General features: G+C 32.8%; 1 protein-coding gene across 2 annotated transcripts; it reads right to left on the bottom strand.

The window, feature by feature from the left end:
* Positions 1-608: 608 nt before the first annotated feature.
* On the bottom strand, positions 609-8,259 carry LOC133817417 (MLO-like protein 12). 2 transcript variants are annotated; one of them, XM_062249927.1, is made up of 14 exons: positions 8,018-8,254; positions 7,869-7,926; positions 7,542-7,762; positions 6,748-6,864; positions 5,786-5,846; positions 4,800-4,888; positions 4,305-4,382; positions 2,558-2,646; positions 2,353-2,402; positions 2,211-2,251; positions 1,934-2,107; positions 1,432-1,467; positions 1,224-1,352; positions 609-1,101 (listed from the first exon to the last, which is right to left on the bottom strand). In XM_062249927.1, exons 1-14 carry the CDS (start codon positions 8,135-8,137, stop codon positions 643-645), a joined length of 1,722 nt encoding a protein of 573 aa, XP_062105911.1. In that variant the 5' UTR covers positions 8,138-8,254; the 3' UTR covers positions 609-642. The 2 variants fall into 2 exon arrangements, with proteins under 2 accessions (XP_062105911.1, XP_062105912.1); XM_062249928.1 differs by lacking the exon at positions 1,432-1,467 and having other exon boundaries at positions 8,018-8,259.
* Positions 8,260-14,269: the final 6,010 nt, after the last annotated feature.

Here is a 14,269-nt window from a genome sequence, read left to right as displayed (position 1 = left end):
TGGAGGATGCTCTAAATAGCTACAATATACATGTACATACAAAAAAATCGCATCGAAAACTATCCACAGGTCGAGAACACTGAGAGTCCCACTGGTAAGACTTAAAATAAAGACCCTATAAGAGAATTCCCCTAAATATATATCTATATATATATACATATATATAGGGGAATTTTCGAGTAGGGGCTTCACTTTAAACCTTACCAGTAGGACTCTCAGTGTTTACAACCTGTGATAGTTTTCGGCGCGATTTTTTTTATGACCGTGTATATTGTAGCTATTTAGAGCATCTTGCAAATTTTCAGAAAATTCTGAATAGTTTATAGTACCGAAAACTAGGTTCAAACATGTTGTTGCACGCGTGACTAATTTTTTTATGGGCGTGGAAAACAACATGTTTGAACCTAGTTTTCGGTACTGTAAACTATTCGGAATTTTCTGAAAATTCGGAGGATGTTCTAAATAATTACAATATATACGGTCATAAACTGTTCACGGGTCGAGAAATACTGAAAGCCCTACCGGTAGGCTTAAAGTGAAGTCTCTATACAAGAATTTGTCCTTTATATATATATATAAAAATATACATATTATATGCAGTACAAAAATTATTTAATTTCCATATCATTAGCTGAAAGTTGGTTACAACATAACAGAGGCTTCTTCTTCCTCGGCTATGGAAGTGATTTCTCCACTGTCCTGTCTAAGTTCCACTTTCTTCCAGCTACTTCCGAACGAAATCTCACCGTCATAGATTCCTCTGGTGACGACCTTCGGATTACTATTCATTTCTTCTACTACACTACTCGTTATTTTTGGAGTGCTTGTGCCTAGTTTATTTTCAGTCCCGACCAACTCGCATGGAGTCGAAGTTGTTTCCTCTTCTGTGATTTCTGTAGACCTAGAACGAATGTGTTTGTGTATTCGTTCGTCAGATATGGAGATGTCAGTAATCGTGTCCGAGTGCAACGAAAACGACGAGCGTCTTGGGCTTGAAGTGGAGCTGTTCTTCGAAGTATTTCTTCTTGCGTTCCTCAGCCAGCTCCGGAGCCCCTTCGCCACGCTCTCTGTGAACACTGCTCTCTTCATGCCAGAACCCATCTGTCAAAAATCGATCATTTTGGATTATAAACAAGAACAATTAATAGTAGGGTTATGGTCATTTGACTCATTTTGAATAGGTTTGGTTTGACTACTTTTCTAAGATTATTAAGAGTACTTACCTGAGTAACTAGTGCATAGAGAGGTAAGGTGACATAACCACAAAGTAACTGCACTAGAACTCCCATGGAAAGTGTGATAGTCAAGTCCTCAGTTGCGCGATGAAAGCATGATTTTTGACCATACTCAAACTGTTGTTGCCAATGGAGATCAGCTATTTTAGCTAGGATTTCAAAAAAAATCTTGATCTTACCAACTTAAGATACCTACCCATGTCCAAGTGAAGAATGCTAGCTGAAACGAGTTCTGCAATAATCATTTTTTGCCACACTTGTTAGATTAATTCCACCTAGTTAAGGCAACCCTTTTCTTTCTTATATAATAATCTATGATCATTAATACTTAACAACATACTAGACATTGATATTTCAGACACCATTTTATTCTGTTTTAAAACCATGTAAAAGTTTGTTCCTTTTGCAAAACCATGAATTGAGCTCAGCAGTGCTAGTATCTATTATTCTATCAAAATGAACTCAACAAGAGAAAAAGGTAACTACCACGGTTATGACATTCGTGTTTACCCCACTGTTGTTTGATGAATGAAGAGAAAGAATCAAGTAAAGCATGTCAACTATATTGCTGAGTGTTTTCACTCTGTGATCTGACCACATCACAGTAAATATTTTGGCTTGGTTCAGTAGTTTCATGAGTAAATCATTGAACTCTGGACAAGCGAAAAGTATTTTAAGAAATAAATGTTATTAAGTACCTGGATTAGGATGAATTGGATGAGATGAAGAAGCCAATCGGGTCGACCAAACCAGAAAAGATCATCGTTTGGTTTCACAACGAAACTTCCTCGAATGACGGGATTTTCCTTGTGAGTCTCCACACACATTTTGGTTATTATGACTTGTAGCTTTGCTCCCACAATCAGAGCAATCTTCAATAAAGAATGTATATTGTATGTTGATGAGTAAGGTTAATAAGACAAATCTATGTTATAAAACAAGTAAAAATATAGTTTGGTGAAGTTTTAATCTTACCCCTAGAGGAATGAAAGGTAGCCAGTAATGGTTGTAAAACACTGCAAAAACAGGTCATGAAGACACAATATTACCAGTTCAATATAAAAGCATATATATAGTACTTACGCTGTAACAATGTTGACTAAAAAATTTGTCTTACCATGGGCGCTGGAGAATATGAAAAGAATGCAGAAAATCCAGATCCAAAATCTGCAAGAGTGAGTGCCAAAAAGTCTTATATTCTAAAAGTTATATGTACCTTGTCTATATATATATGTATATATATACCAAGTTTCTTGTACACATGTTTTGCTAGCTTGATTCTTTTCTTTCAACAAATTTGAGCTGCATTGATGAAAGTTTACCTGACTCCAACCACTTGTTCAAAATCATCATCATAGGCTCTGGCAAGAAATTGTTGGAAGTTGAAGTAGCTGCCTTCAGCAAAGTTGGCCTGTGGAAATTAAATTAGTAGAAACCATTAGAGCTAATTATTTTGAGAATCAGCAGCATCCCATAAAATTTTCATAGTTTATAATCAGGGCTGGCGCTCAACTTTAGGCGCCCAATACAAATTATAATATTTAAAAAAAAATTATATATAAAAATAGTATTTTTCAAAGTTTGGGACCTTTTTGTATAGAAATTTGATGGTATTTTTCAAAATATGGGGCTTTTTAATTGGGTCCTAATCACAGACTTAACCTGCCTAGGGCCTGCCATGTTTATAATTGTAAAGGGATATGGTACAAAATGACCCTTAATGGTGTGTGAGAGTAAGTAAATATCCATATTTTTAATTTTGTAGTAAAATAGCCTAATCATCTCTTTAATATCACATATTACCAAATATGACAAATTACTATTTTATTCTAAATATTTTAATATTATGGTATATGTATATTATATTTGTTTAATTAGTTTTTATTTTTAAGTTATTTTGATTTTTTTGCTTTTTATGGGTTGTTGAATGATATACCATACCACAAAATATATATACTAAGTTGAAAAATAATATACCATCAAAACTTGCAAAATTATTACTCAAAAATATATATACTATGCTAACAAAGTTATATACTACTATTAAAAAGTATATACCAACAACCTATAAAAAAACTTAAAAAATCAATATAACTTTAAAATAAAAATTAATTAAACAAAAATAATATACATATACCACTATATTAAAGTCATATAGTCTTAAATAAATAAATTATAAAAATGACAATTTAAGTAATCAACAATGTAGAAGGGGCATTTCTCTAAAATTTTAAAAATGAGGACATTGGTTTCTTCATGCCTTTATTTTGGGCCATTTTCTATAATTTCTCAATTGTAAATTATCTAAAACTCTTGTGCTTTACATTTACAATTTGTCTTTATCACTACAAAAAATCTTAGTTTTAGTGACAATAAATTTTGTAATGAAAAACAAAAATTTGTGAGTAAAGAAAAATCATTTTAACTATGTTATCATTAAAAAGTTCTTGGCTAAAAGTATTAGTCATAAAAATCATAATTTGTTGTCACTAAATGTATTTTTAGTTACAATAAATTTTATCACTAAAAATAATAAATTTGTGACTAAAACTACATTAGTGATAATTTATGATTAAATATGATATTTTAGTCACAAGTAATTTTTTGTTGTTACTAAAAGTCACATTTAGTCACACAAAATATATGTTATGTTATATTTATTTGTATGAACTATTAGATGTGGATGTGGTTAACTTCTTCCAGGCTTTCCTAGCTAACGGGGTTATAACTGTTACGTAATCTCTGTTTCTCATGGTCAATACTATTGAATCGGACATTGACTCAATAGGATTGAATCGGAGTTAAATTAAAAAATATATAAATAAATAAATAAAAGCAAAAGGAAAAGTCAATGAATTGAATTCATCTATTCAATAATGAACTTTGAAAAAATAAGTTAGATATAAAATTATACATCATTTTTCTTCATGCCAATATATATAATATACATCATTATCCCCTTGGAGTAAATGATTTACTTTTTTTTAATAAGGTTAAATTATCTTATCAACTTTAATTACATTATTGAATTATTATTATTTTTCATAGTATTCTCTAATTACAACTTACCGTAATGAATCCATTCCGAAGAGTGAAGTAGTCAGCTTTTGAGATTGCTGAGCCAATAAACTGTCGAACCAAACAAACCTAATAAAACAAACAAAATATTTGTATGTCGTAAGAGATGAGGATGGGAATGAGTTGTTGTTGTCGTCTTATATTTTTTCCATGACCGTATCTCTAGTGTTGGCAATTCAAATGTGGGAAAAAAAGTTCAAACTTTTTGAAATTTCAAGTTTGTTGAAATTTAAGAATTTTTCGTTTTCTTAATGAATAACACGTGCCTTTGAAATGTTCTTTGTAATACATGTGTGTGTTACATGCATGCATGATGAGATTGACTTTGAAATTGTTAGTATTATATATTTTGAGTTGAGAAGGAAGTAAAGGCAACTAAATAATAATAGCTAAATAATAATTGCATTCTTTGACTTTGGCTGCTTGTCATAGAAAAATGACATAACAATAATAATAATGCCAAGGGGATACTGACATTCTACTTACTGGGCCAAGCAAAAGTGGGTATTTACTCCAGAACTTCAAATGTCGTTTCCCAAAAGTAGTTTGATCACTATACTGGAACCTCCTTGGATCTGATTATTACACGTATGTATATTAATCTATAGTGTTATTATTATATACACATATAGCTATAGCAAGGTAACTGTGAGTCATTTGTGCATATGTAATGTCACATATATGTTTATGCAATTATACTTAACCATAGTGTATGAGTTAAAGAGTACACATATATTTATATTCTAGCGTTTAATACATATTTTTCTTAGTTTTATTTATATAATTTTTTAATTATATCTATTAAATTTATATATTATCATATAAATATTTCAAATAAATAAACAATATTATATATAAAATAATAACAAAACACTACTGATTACAATTTTTTTAATATATACATATAATATGATAATTTTTTTAAATATAAACAATATTTTTTAATAAAAATTAAGATTATGTACTATATATTATTATTATAATAATATTTTATAATATTTAAATTTATATTAGTATAAGTATGAAATATCAAGTCTTGTATTAAATATTATTATAATAATAATATTTGAATTTATATTAATATAATTAGTCAGAAAATAGGATTATATATTATTATCATAATAATATTTTATAACATTTTAATTTATATTAATATAGTTATTAAATATACAGTCTTGAATTATATATTATTATAATAATGATATTTTATAATATTAGAATTTATATTAATATATTTATTATATATGTAGTATTATATTTAATATTATTATAATAATTATATTTGATAATATTTAAATTTATATTAATATAATTGATAAATATTTATTTTTAAGTTAGTTTTAAATGTATATTCCATTAAATATTTAGAATATTTCATTAAAGTTAACAAAAATAAACTAATAAAATTTAAAAAATTCCTTATCTACACACTTGTTATATAGAAAAATATATATATATATATTTATATATACCATTGGCTATTTGATACTCGAGAGTCTGAGTCTCACTTTCCCACGCTTTCCATTTCTTCATCTGCTCATTTATTACGTATATAATTGATGATTAATATGGGCATTGGTAAGGATTAAGGAATGATCATGATAACCTAGCTACTAATTAAAAAGGGAATATAATATTTTAGTACTCTCAATTTATACAAAATACCAGAAATACCTTCCACTTTTTATAAATATTAATACCAAAATATATAGTGCTCTGGACCTTTATTTTAGTTAAATTTATTTTTTCAAATACCCTTTTACCCTCACCTATATATTTTATCTATAATTAAAATTAGTTTTAATCATTTTAATAAATTAATAATAATACTTAAAACTTTGTTTTTAAGAACATATAAACTTAAAAAATAAAAATAAGAATAAAATAAAGTATTACATTTTATTATTATTTAATATTTGATTTTAACTTAAATAATTTTATAGTATTACTGTTATTATTATTTATTTAAAGTATATAAATTTATTTAAGTTTTATTATTATTTACATTTTATCTAAATTTATTTAATTTATTAAATAATTATAAATAAAATATATAAGTGAGGGGTAAAAGAATCTTTAAAAAAAATAATTTTGACTGAAAATAAGTCTAGGGGTACCATTTTGGTATATGAACAACAAAACAGATTTTGGTATTTATTAAAACAAGGAGGCATCTCTCAAGCCAGGGGAAAAATGGTATATTTCCAATTAAAGGCAAACTGCAAAACTGAGTTTCAATAAGTTCATCACTTCATTGCTTGTTTATTTCATTTATTTTGGGAATTCTTCTACTACTTGGTCTACTTATTACCAAGTTCTTTTAATATAATTCATCCTTAATTACTTTTCTAATTCTGCTATATCACAGATTAAAAAATTTAAAGGCGTGATTAAATTATCAAATTATATAATTATTAAATTTGTATATGTTTACCTTGGCCATGCCAAGAAACATTGTTACGAGGCAGTAAAGGACATGAGACACTGCCAATACAGAAACGAAAATGTTTAGCTGAAATGCTCCATCTCTTGAAATCAGAGAAACCATCCCCTGATGATCAATAAAAATAACATAATATCAAAACTTAATAAAGCAAATAATTAAGGGCTTATACAATTTTTCATCATCGGCTTCAAATAACTATAAATTAGTAAAACAAAAATAACTATCTTCAGTTCAACAGATTGGATTCTTTTTTGTTTATTTTTTTCTCTCAAGTAAGTCCATTATAGGAGATTAAAAATAAAAACTCTTATTATTTTAGTTTATTGTTAACTAAATTTGAGATGAAAATAATATTTTTTCTACCAATTTACGAAATAAAATTTTTTATTTGGAATAATTTAAAACTGAGAATCTAATGTGGTAACTAAAAAAATCCTGAATGATCTAAACTTAAAACCAATAACTAATACAGAAACAAAATGTCAACTTCTAACCATTGGACCACAATCTGATGAAAATTAAATCATGTAATAATAATAATAATAATAATAATAATAATAATAATAATAATAATAATAATAATAATAATAATAATAATAATAATAAACTCTCTTTCCGAATCGGTTCGTTGTTACTTTTTCTCAATTTTCAACGGCTGTGTCGAATAAGAAATGGAGGTCGATATAACCATAAATATACAATGATAGATATATATTAGCTAGCTAGGAAGAATAAGTGATGAGCTATTTTCAAATGGGCAGTAATTATTTTTTCAAAATTACCTTTGACTCGCAGTAATTTTCAGAGGTAATTGTGGCATCGGAGAAGAAGGTTGTGGTATTGGAGTTAGATTCATATTGTGACGAGACAGCTGTTGTTGTAGACTCAGAAGGATCTTCGCATGGGAGAAAAGAGTTAGCCAGTGTTTGGCTTACACAGATTTTTGATATTGGTACTTCAGATACCGTCAGTAGCAATGATATCAAACCCATCTTCATCATTTCTGATTCAACCAATATAAATATATATATATATATACGATTAATAAAGCTATAATTGTGCATACATATATAATATAAATTTATATGTGTATATGTATATGTACTTACCTGTCTTGAGCTTTTCCAGAGCTCTATTCAGAGATTTTCTTTTCCTTTTCCTAAGAAACTGATCATGAAACAATATGCATATATGATAATTAATTCCAAAAACTTTCCCAAAACCCAGAATTTAATTTATAAAATAGATAGATATGTACCTTGTTAAGACAATTAAGACCACCATCAATGGCAAAAGATAGAAGGAAGAAAAATAAAGCAAATATAGAAACAGCCCATGTTGGGGTATGTTCAAGAGAGCCATTATTCTCTTTACCCATATCTCTCTCCCTCTTCTCTTTTCGATCGATCTATGCTAAGTCTTTGAAGTTATTATCGTCAAGGATAATATTACAGAAAGAGGGGAACCACATGTGTATTTATAATTGCTTGCCATTGCCATTAATTAGTGACGTTTGAGTAATTTGTTTTTTTCAAACACATCGCTTTCTTATTATTAATTTTTTTGTTTTACGTACGTACAACAGTACTACGGATAGAGGTTTTATTTTATTTTATAGCAGAGAGAGAGAGAGAATCGGAAGCTACGTATTCAATAGTTCGTGATTAATTTGATTGTCCTACTACATGCAAATCCGTACAAATTAGTAATTGCAAGAAGAGAAAAAGTTAGAAGGAAACGTAATGCATCAAAATTGAGCTTATATATTGATTTATTCAATAGTTCATGATAGATAAAACAGAGAGAATGTATGAAAAACTTTGCTTTTCTGTATATTACTCTTGCTCAACGGATACATTTACAATCAGGTGGGCTTGATATATATAGTACACAGAGGACTATTCTAGAATAAAGAATAAAAAGATAAGATTACATTGTACAGAATATTCTCAATTCTTTAGGGAATCAGTAACCGAAATGTACTATTGTCAGACAATGATTAGCTGTCATGATCAAGGTCATTGTGGTGGTCCTCCAATTCTGTTATAGCAATTCCACTATTTTCAACATGCCCCCTCAAGTGTGCTGTGATGAGTGTATGACAGCAAGCTTGCTTTTGAAATACTGGAATTGGGATATACTGAGAGACTTGGTGAGTATATCAGCAACTTGTTCTTCTGTTGGTACGTATCTGACTTCTACTTCCTTGTTTAGTACTTTATCTCTGATGAAATGGACATCAATTTCAATATGCTTTGTTCTTGAGTGGAAAACAGGGTTTGAAGCAAGTTGCCGTGCTCCTGAGTTATCACACCAAATCACTGCTGGTTCTTTGCATTTTAATCCTATTTCAGCAAGAAGAGACTGTAGCCAAACTACTTCTGTGCATGCTTGTGCTAGTGCTCTGTACTCGGCTTCTGTGCTGGAGCGTGCTACAGATTTTTGTTTTCGAGAGCTCCAGCTGACCAGATTGTTTCCGAAGTAGATGCAGTACCCTGTCGTAGACTTTCTGTCATCCAAGGAGCTTGCCCAGTCAGAATCGCAGAAGCCTTGAACAGCCATGTTTGAAGATTTTGCAAAGAATATGCCTTCACCGATGGAGCCAGCAAGATAGCGAAGGATTTTCTTACAGGCATACCAGTGATTCTGTGTTGGAGCTTGTAAAAACTGGCTGAGCTTGTTTACCGAAAAGGCAATATCGGGCCTGCTAAGTGTGAGATATTGGAGTGCCCCGATAACACTTCGGTAGAGCGTTGGGTGATCGAAGAGTGCACTGTCTTGGAGGCTTAGCTTGTTGTTTTGATTCATTGGTGTAGGACAGGGCTTGGCGTTGATCATATTTGTTTTCTTGAGGAGATCTAAGGTGTATTTAGTTTGAGATAAGTGAATACCATGGTGCCCCCTACTTATCTCAAAACCGAGAAAATATGTAACGGAACCAAGTGATTTCAGAGCAAAGGAAGCCTGGAGCTTAGTGATTATAGCATGAACATGGGCAGCATTATTTCCTGTGAGAAGGATGTCGTCGACGTAGACAAGCACAAAGAGGAAGGCATCATCTCTGTGGAAGAAAAAGAGTGAAGTGTCGGCCACAGAATTGAGGAAGCCGAGAGCAAGTAAAGTGGTCTTGAGCTTGTCGAACCAGGCACGGGGGGCCTGTTTTAGTCCATACAATGCCTTATGAAGCTTGCAAACAGCCGTGGGATGTTGAGGATCAACGAAGCCGGCTGGTTGTTCCATGAAAACCTCTTCGTCAAGCATGTCGTTAAGGAAGGCATTATTGATGTCCACTTGTTGGATGTCCCAATTGTTCGAGACAGCCAAGGAAAGAATGATGCGAATGGTGGATGGCTTCACAACGGGGCTGAAAGTCTCAAAGAAGTCGATGCATGGTTGTTGTTGGAAGCCTTTGGCAACCAATCGGGCCTTGAACCGATTAACGGTACCATTAGGATTATATTTCACACGAAGAACCCACTTGTTGTCGACAACATGCATGTGTGGTTGCCGAGGTACAACTGTCCAGGTATTATTGTTCAAGAGAGCATGAAGCTCTTCATCCATTGCTGCTTTCCATTTTGGGGAGGCAAGGGCGTGGTCAAGTGTATCAGGTATAAGGACTTCATGATCAGAGATATCTGGTTTCGGAGAAGTAGAGGTGAGGAAGAGTTTAGGTTTGAAGATGCCGGCCTTAGAGCGAGTAATCATGGTATGTGTGGGCTTAGGGTGATGAGTCGTGGTAGGATCGGGTTGAACAGATGGTGAAAGAGAAGGTGAGAGTTGTGGGGAGGTGGTTGGTGGAGGTGAATTTGGTGACAGAGAAGTAGAGAAGGGAAGATGGACTTCAAGTGGTAATGTAGAGTATGAAGTGATAGAGTTAGGAGATTTACCTGGACTGTTGCACAATGTCGGGTTGACCGTGGAGGCAGGAGATAGCTGAGGGTCAGCAGCTGAGCAAGAATCAATATCAGCTTCAGAGTGTTGTGAATTATCATGGTCTTGTGATGCAAAGGGAAACCATTGACTGTACTGTATTTGAGTGGAAGAGGTGTTGGTGTCAGCATTTTTAAAATGAGCAGCAGTGAAACCAGAGGAGAATGGGAAGTCTTGTTCATTAAATGTTACACTTTGTACAATGTAGACACGACCCGATGGATGCAAGCATTTATACCCTTTGTGGTTTGGGCTATATCCCAAGAAAACACATTTTGTGGATCTAAAGTCCAATTTGTGTTGATTATAGGCTCGAAGATGTGGAAAACATGCACATCCAAATACTTTTAGAAAGCTGAGATCGGGTTTTACTTTGAAGAGGACTTCAATGGGAGATTGGTGACTTAGAGTGGGCGTTGAAAGGTGGTTAATGAGGAAGGCTGCTGTGCTAAAAGACTCCCACCAGTAATGAAGAGGAATTGAGGCTTGAACTAATAAAGTGAGCCCCATTTCGACTATGTGTCGATGCTTTCTCTCGGATTTGCCATTTTGAGGGTGTGTGTGTGGACAAGGATGCCTAAAATGAACTCCTATGGCTTTAAGAAAGGGAGCTAAACTTCGATATTCACCACCCCAATCCGAGTGAAGTGTCTTGATTTTTGTTTCAAATTTTCTTTCAACTAATTTTTGAAAACTAAGGAAGGTTTCCTTAACATCAGATTTGAGTTTCAAAGGATAAATCCAGGTGAAATTGCTAAATTCATCTACAAAGTGTACATAGTACTGAAATCCATCCTTAGACAGAACGGGTGAGGGACCCCATACATCGGAGTGGATGATTTCTAGAGGTTGCTTGGCCGTTTTTGTAGTTGAGTGATAGTGTTTATGTTTGGATTTTCCAATGTGGCAGGCATCACAAAATTTTAAAGAGCTTTTGGAAGAAATTTTTTCATTGCCTAAGAGATGTTTCATTACATTTAGACTGGGATGACCGAGTTTCATGTGCCAAAGATCAATATCATTAATATTTGTTGATTGCACAAACAGTGACTAGGCAGAATGAGTGTACTCATTTGCTTGACTCTTACATTTGGACTTTGAGATAAGACTCTTTTGGGAATTAAAAAACTTTGAAACAGAAAAACATAGACTCGATTTTGGGACTGCAGATCTTGACCGTGACATGGGCACTTGAAGCTGATATAGACCATTGTTAAGCGCACCCCGAGCTAGCTCCCTCCTCGTAGCCAGATCCTTAATAATGCAGCAGTTAGAATAAAACTCAGCATAGACAGAATTATCTTTTGTTAACTGGGATATGGACAACAAATTTTTGGTTATTTGAGGTACACAAAGAACATTGTTAAGCAGCAAGGAAGATTTAGAGCTATGCAATTTTAAAGTACCAACTTCAGTAATTGAAAGGGGCTGGCCATTACCGATTAGTAGCTGATTAGTACCTTTGTTTTCAACTTTGTTCTGCAGATTTTTGCCATCAGAGGTAATGTGATTTGTTGCCCCACTATCTATATACCAGGCATTATCTTGGTTCGGTTCAGGTACAGCAACAGAGGAGTAATATACATGCTGTTCTTGACCAGAATGTTGCTGTCCTGAGGAGATGTTGGTGGAGTGAACTTGGCTTGAACTTGATGCAGGAGCTTGAAAATGAATGTCAAAGCGGTGATAACATTTCGACACCACATGACCAACACGATTGCAGAGCTGACAGACTGGTCTATTCCCTCGGCCTCCTCTGCTGCGTCCTCGGCCTCGTGGAGAGTAGCCTCTTCCTTGAGAGTTGTTGTTGTAACTGTTGAAACCCCCATTTGTGCTAGCAGGCCTTCGAAACTGAGTTGCAAGGTTGGCACTGGGATTACTCAAGTCATTTGAAATGGGAGCATTCATTTGTTCCAAGCGCATTTCTTGGCTCTGCAAAAGAAATTGCACTTCCTGCAGGGTAATAGGGTCAGCACGTGATGTGAGAGTAATCACAACAGGGTCATAGTCATGACCTAAGCCTCCAAGTATGTAGAGAATCAATTCTTCATCCGAAATAAGTTGACCAGCTGCAGAGAGGTTTTCAGCAAGACCTGTCATCTTCATCATATAATCATGTATAGATAGATTGCCTTTTTTGAGAGATTGAAGCTGGAATCTGATTTGTAGTGTTCTAGCTTTGGACTGAGTTGTAAATAAAAGTTCAAGAGTGTGCCATACCTCAAAGGAGGTGGTGCATCTTACCACATGACCAAACATTGTTTCAGATATTGAGTTGAGTAGCCAGCTCATTATGGCTTGGTCTGTCCTCCGCCAGAGAGCATATCCTACATTTTGTTGTCGAGTTTCTCCTGGAATAGTGCCTCCAGTGGTATTGTCCACGAACTGGGGAGGATAGGGCTTTGTTCCTAGCACAAATCCTTCAAGGTCATGTGCACGTAATGCAGGTAGAACTTGAGATTTCCAAAAAGTGTAGTTGCCCCGATCAAGTTTCAGAGTTAATGCAGCAAGACCTTGAAAGATGGAGACTGGAGGAGCAGCAGCAGGTGGTGCTACTGGAACCGGAGCAGCAGGGGTTGTAGAACCTTCTGTGGTTGCACTGGAGTCGGCCATGGATCAACCTGGGCTCTTGATACCAAGATAAAACAGAGAGAATGTATGAAAAACTTTGCTTTTCTGTATATTACTCTTGCTCAACGGATACATTTACAATCAGGTGGGCTTGATATATATAGTACACAGAGGACTATTCTAGAATAAAGAATAAAAAGATAAGATTACATTGTACAGAATATTCTCAATTCTTTAGGGAATCAGTAACCGAAATGTACTATTGTCAGACAATGATTAGCTGTCATGATCAAGGTCATTGTGGTGGTCCTCCAATTCTGTTATAGCAATTCCACTATTTTCAACAATGATTAATTTGAATGTCCTACGACTACATGCAAATCCGTACAAATTAGTAATTACAAAAGGAGAAAAAGTTAGAAGGAAACGTAATGCATCAAAATTGAGCGTATATATTGATTCATACATAGTCTCTTGCATTTAAATATGATCATGAATTACCAGAGCCGGCCTCATCCTAATCCTAGGGCCTAAAACATAGAAGGCCTATTTTTTTATACCATCATATATATATATATATATATTAAATATATTTTAATTTAAGATATTTTTTAAACTTTAAAGTGCTAAGTTATGAATTATAAGCTTTAGTGAGAAAAAATAGGTTCTGATTAACTTATTTTGATTTTAATTTATTTTATTTTTCATTTTCAATGTAATAACAATACATATATTCTAACGTTATTTTTTTTCTTGTTAACAGAAATTATCATTAATTATAGGTTAAGATTTCAAATTATACCATTGGTTTGGTAATTGATAGATTTAATTTTATTAATATACCCTTAAAATATTGTGTGTATATATATTCCTATTACAATTTTCATTATACACTATTTTATTTCTCTTATTCTCTAAAAGTGAAATTCTCTCATATGCATTTTTTCTTTAAACATTTGGATTCAAAAATCAAAATCTCTCTTCATAATTTTGCTAGAAAGCAAAA

The sequence above is a fragment of the Humulus lupulus genome, chromosome 2 (genome assembly GCF_963169125.1).
Source record: "Humulus lupulus chromosome 2, drHumLupu1.1, whole genome shotgun sequence".
NCBI lineage: Eukaryota > Viridiplantae > Streptophyta > Magnoliopsida > Rosales > Cannabaceae > Humulus > Humulus lupulus.
Note: the sequence above shows the minus strand (reverse complement) of the source record. Positions and strands in the feature narration are given on the sequence as shown.

Excerpts from the sequence above, each read along its gene's own strand:
- LOC133817417 (XM_062249927.1), bottom strand. The coding sequence starts at position 8,137 with ATGGGTAAAGAGAATAATGGCTCTCTTGAACATACCCCAACATGGGCT. Across the intron at positions 6,865-7,541 it reads AAAATTACTGCGAGTCAAAG|GGGATGGTTTCTCTGATTTC; the intron begins GTAATTTTGAAA and ends ATTGATCATCAG. Across the intron at positions 2,403-2,557 it reads GAACAAGTGGTTGGAGTCAG|ATTTTGGATCTGGATTTTCT; the intron begins GTAAACTTTCAT and ends TCACTCTTGCAG.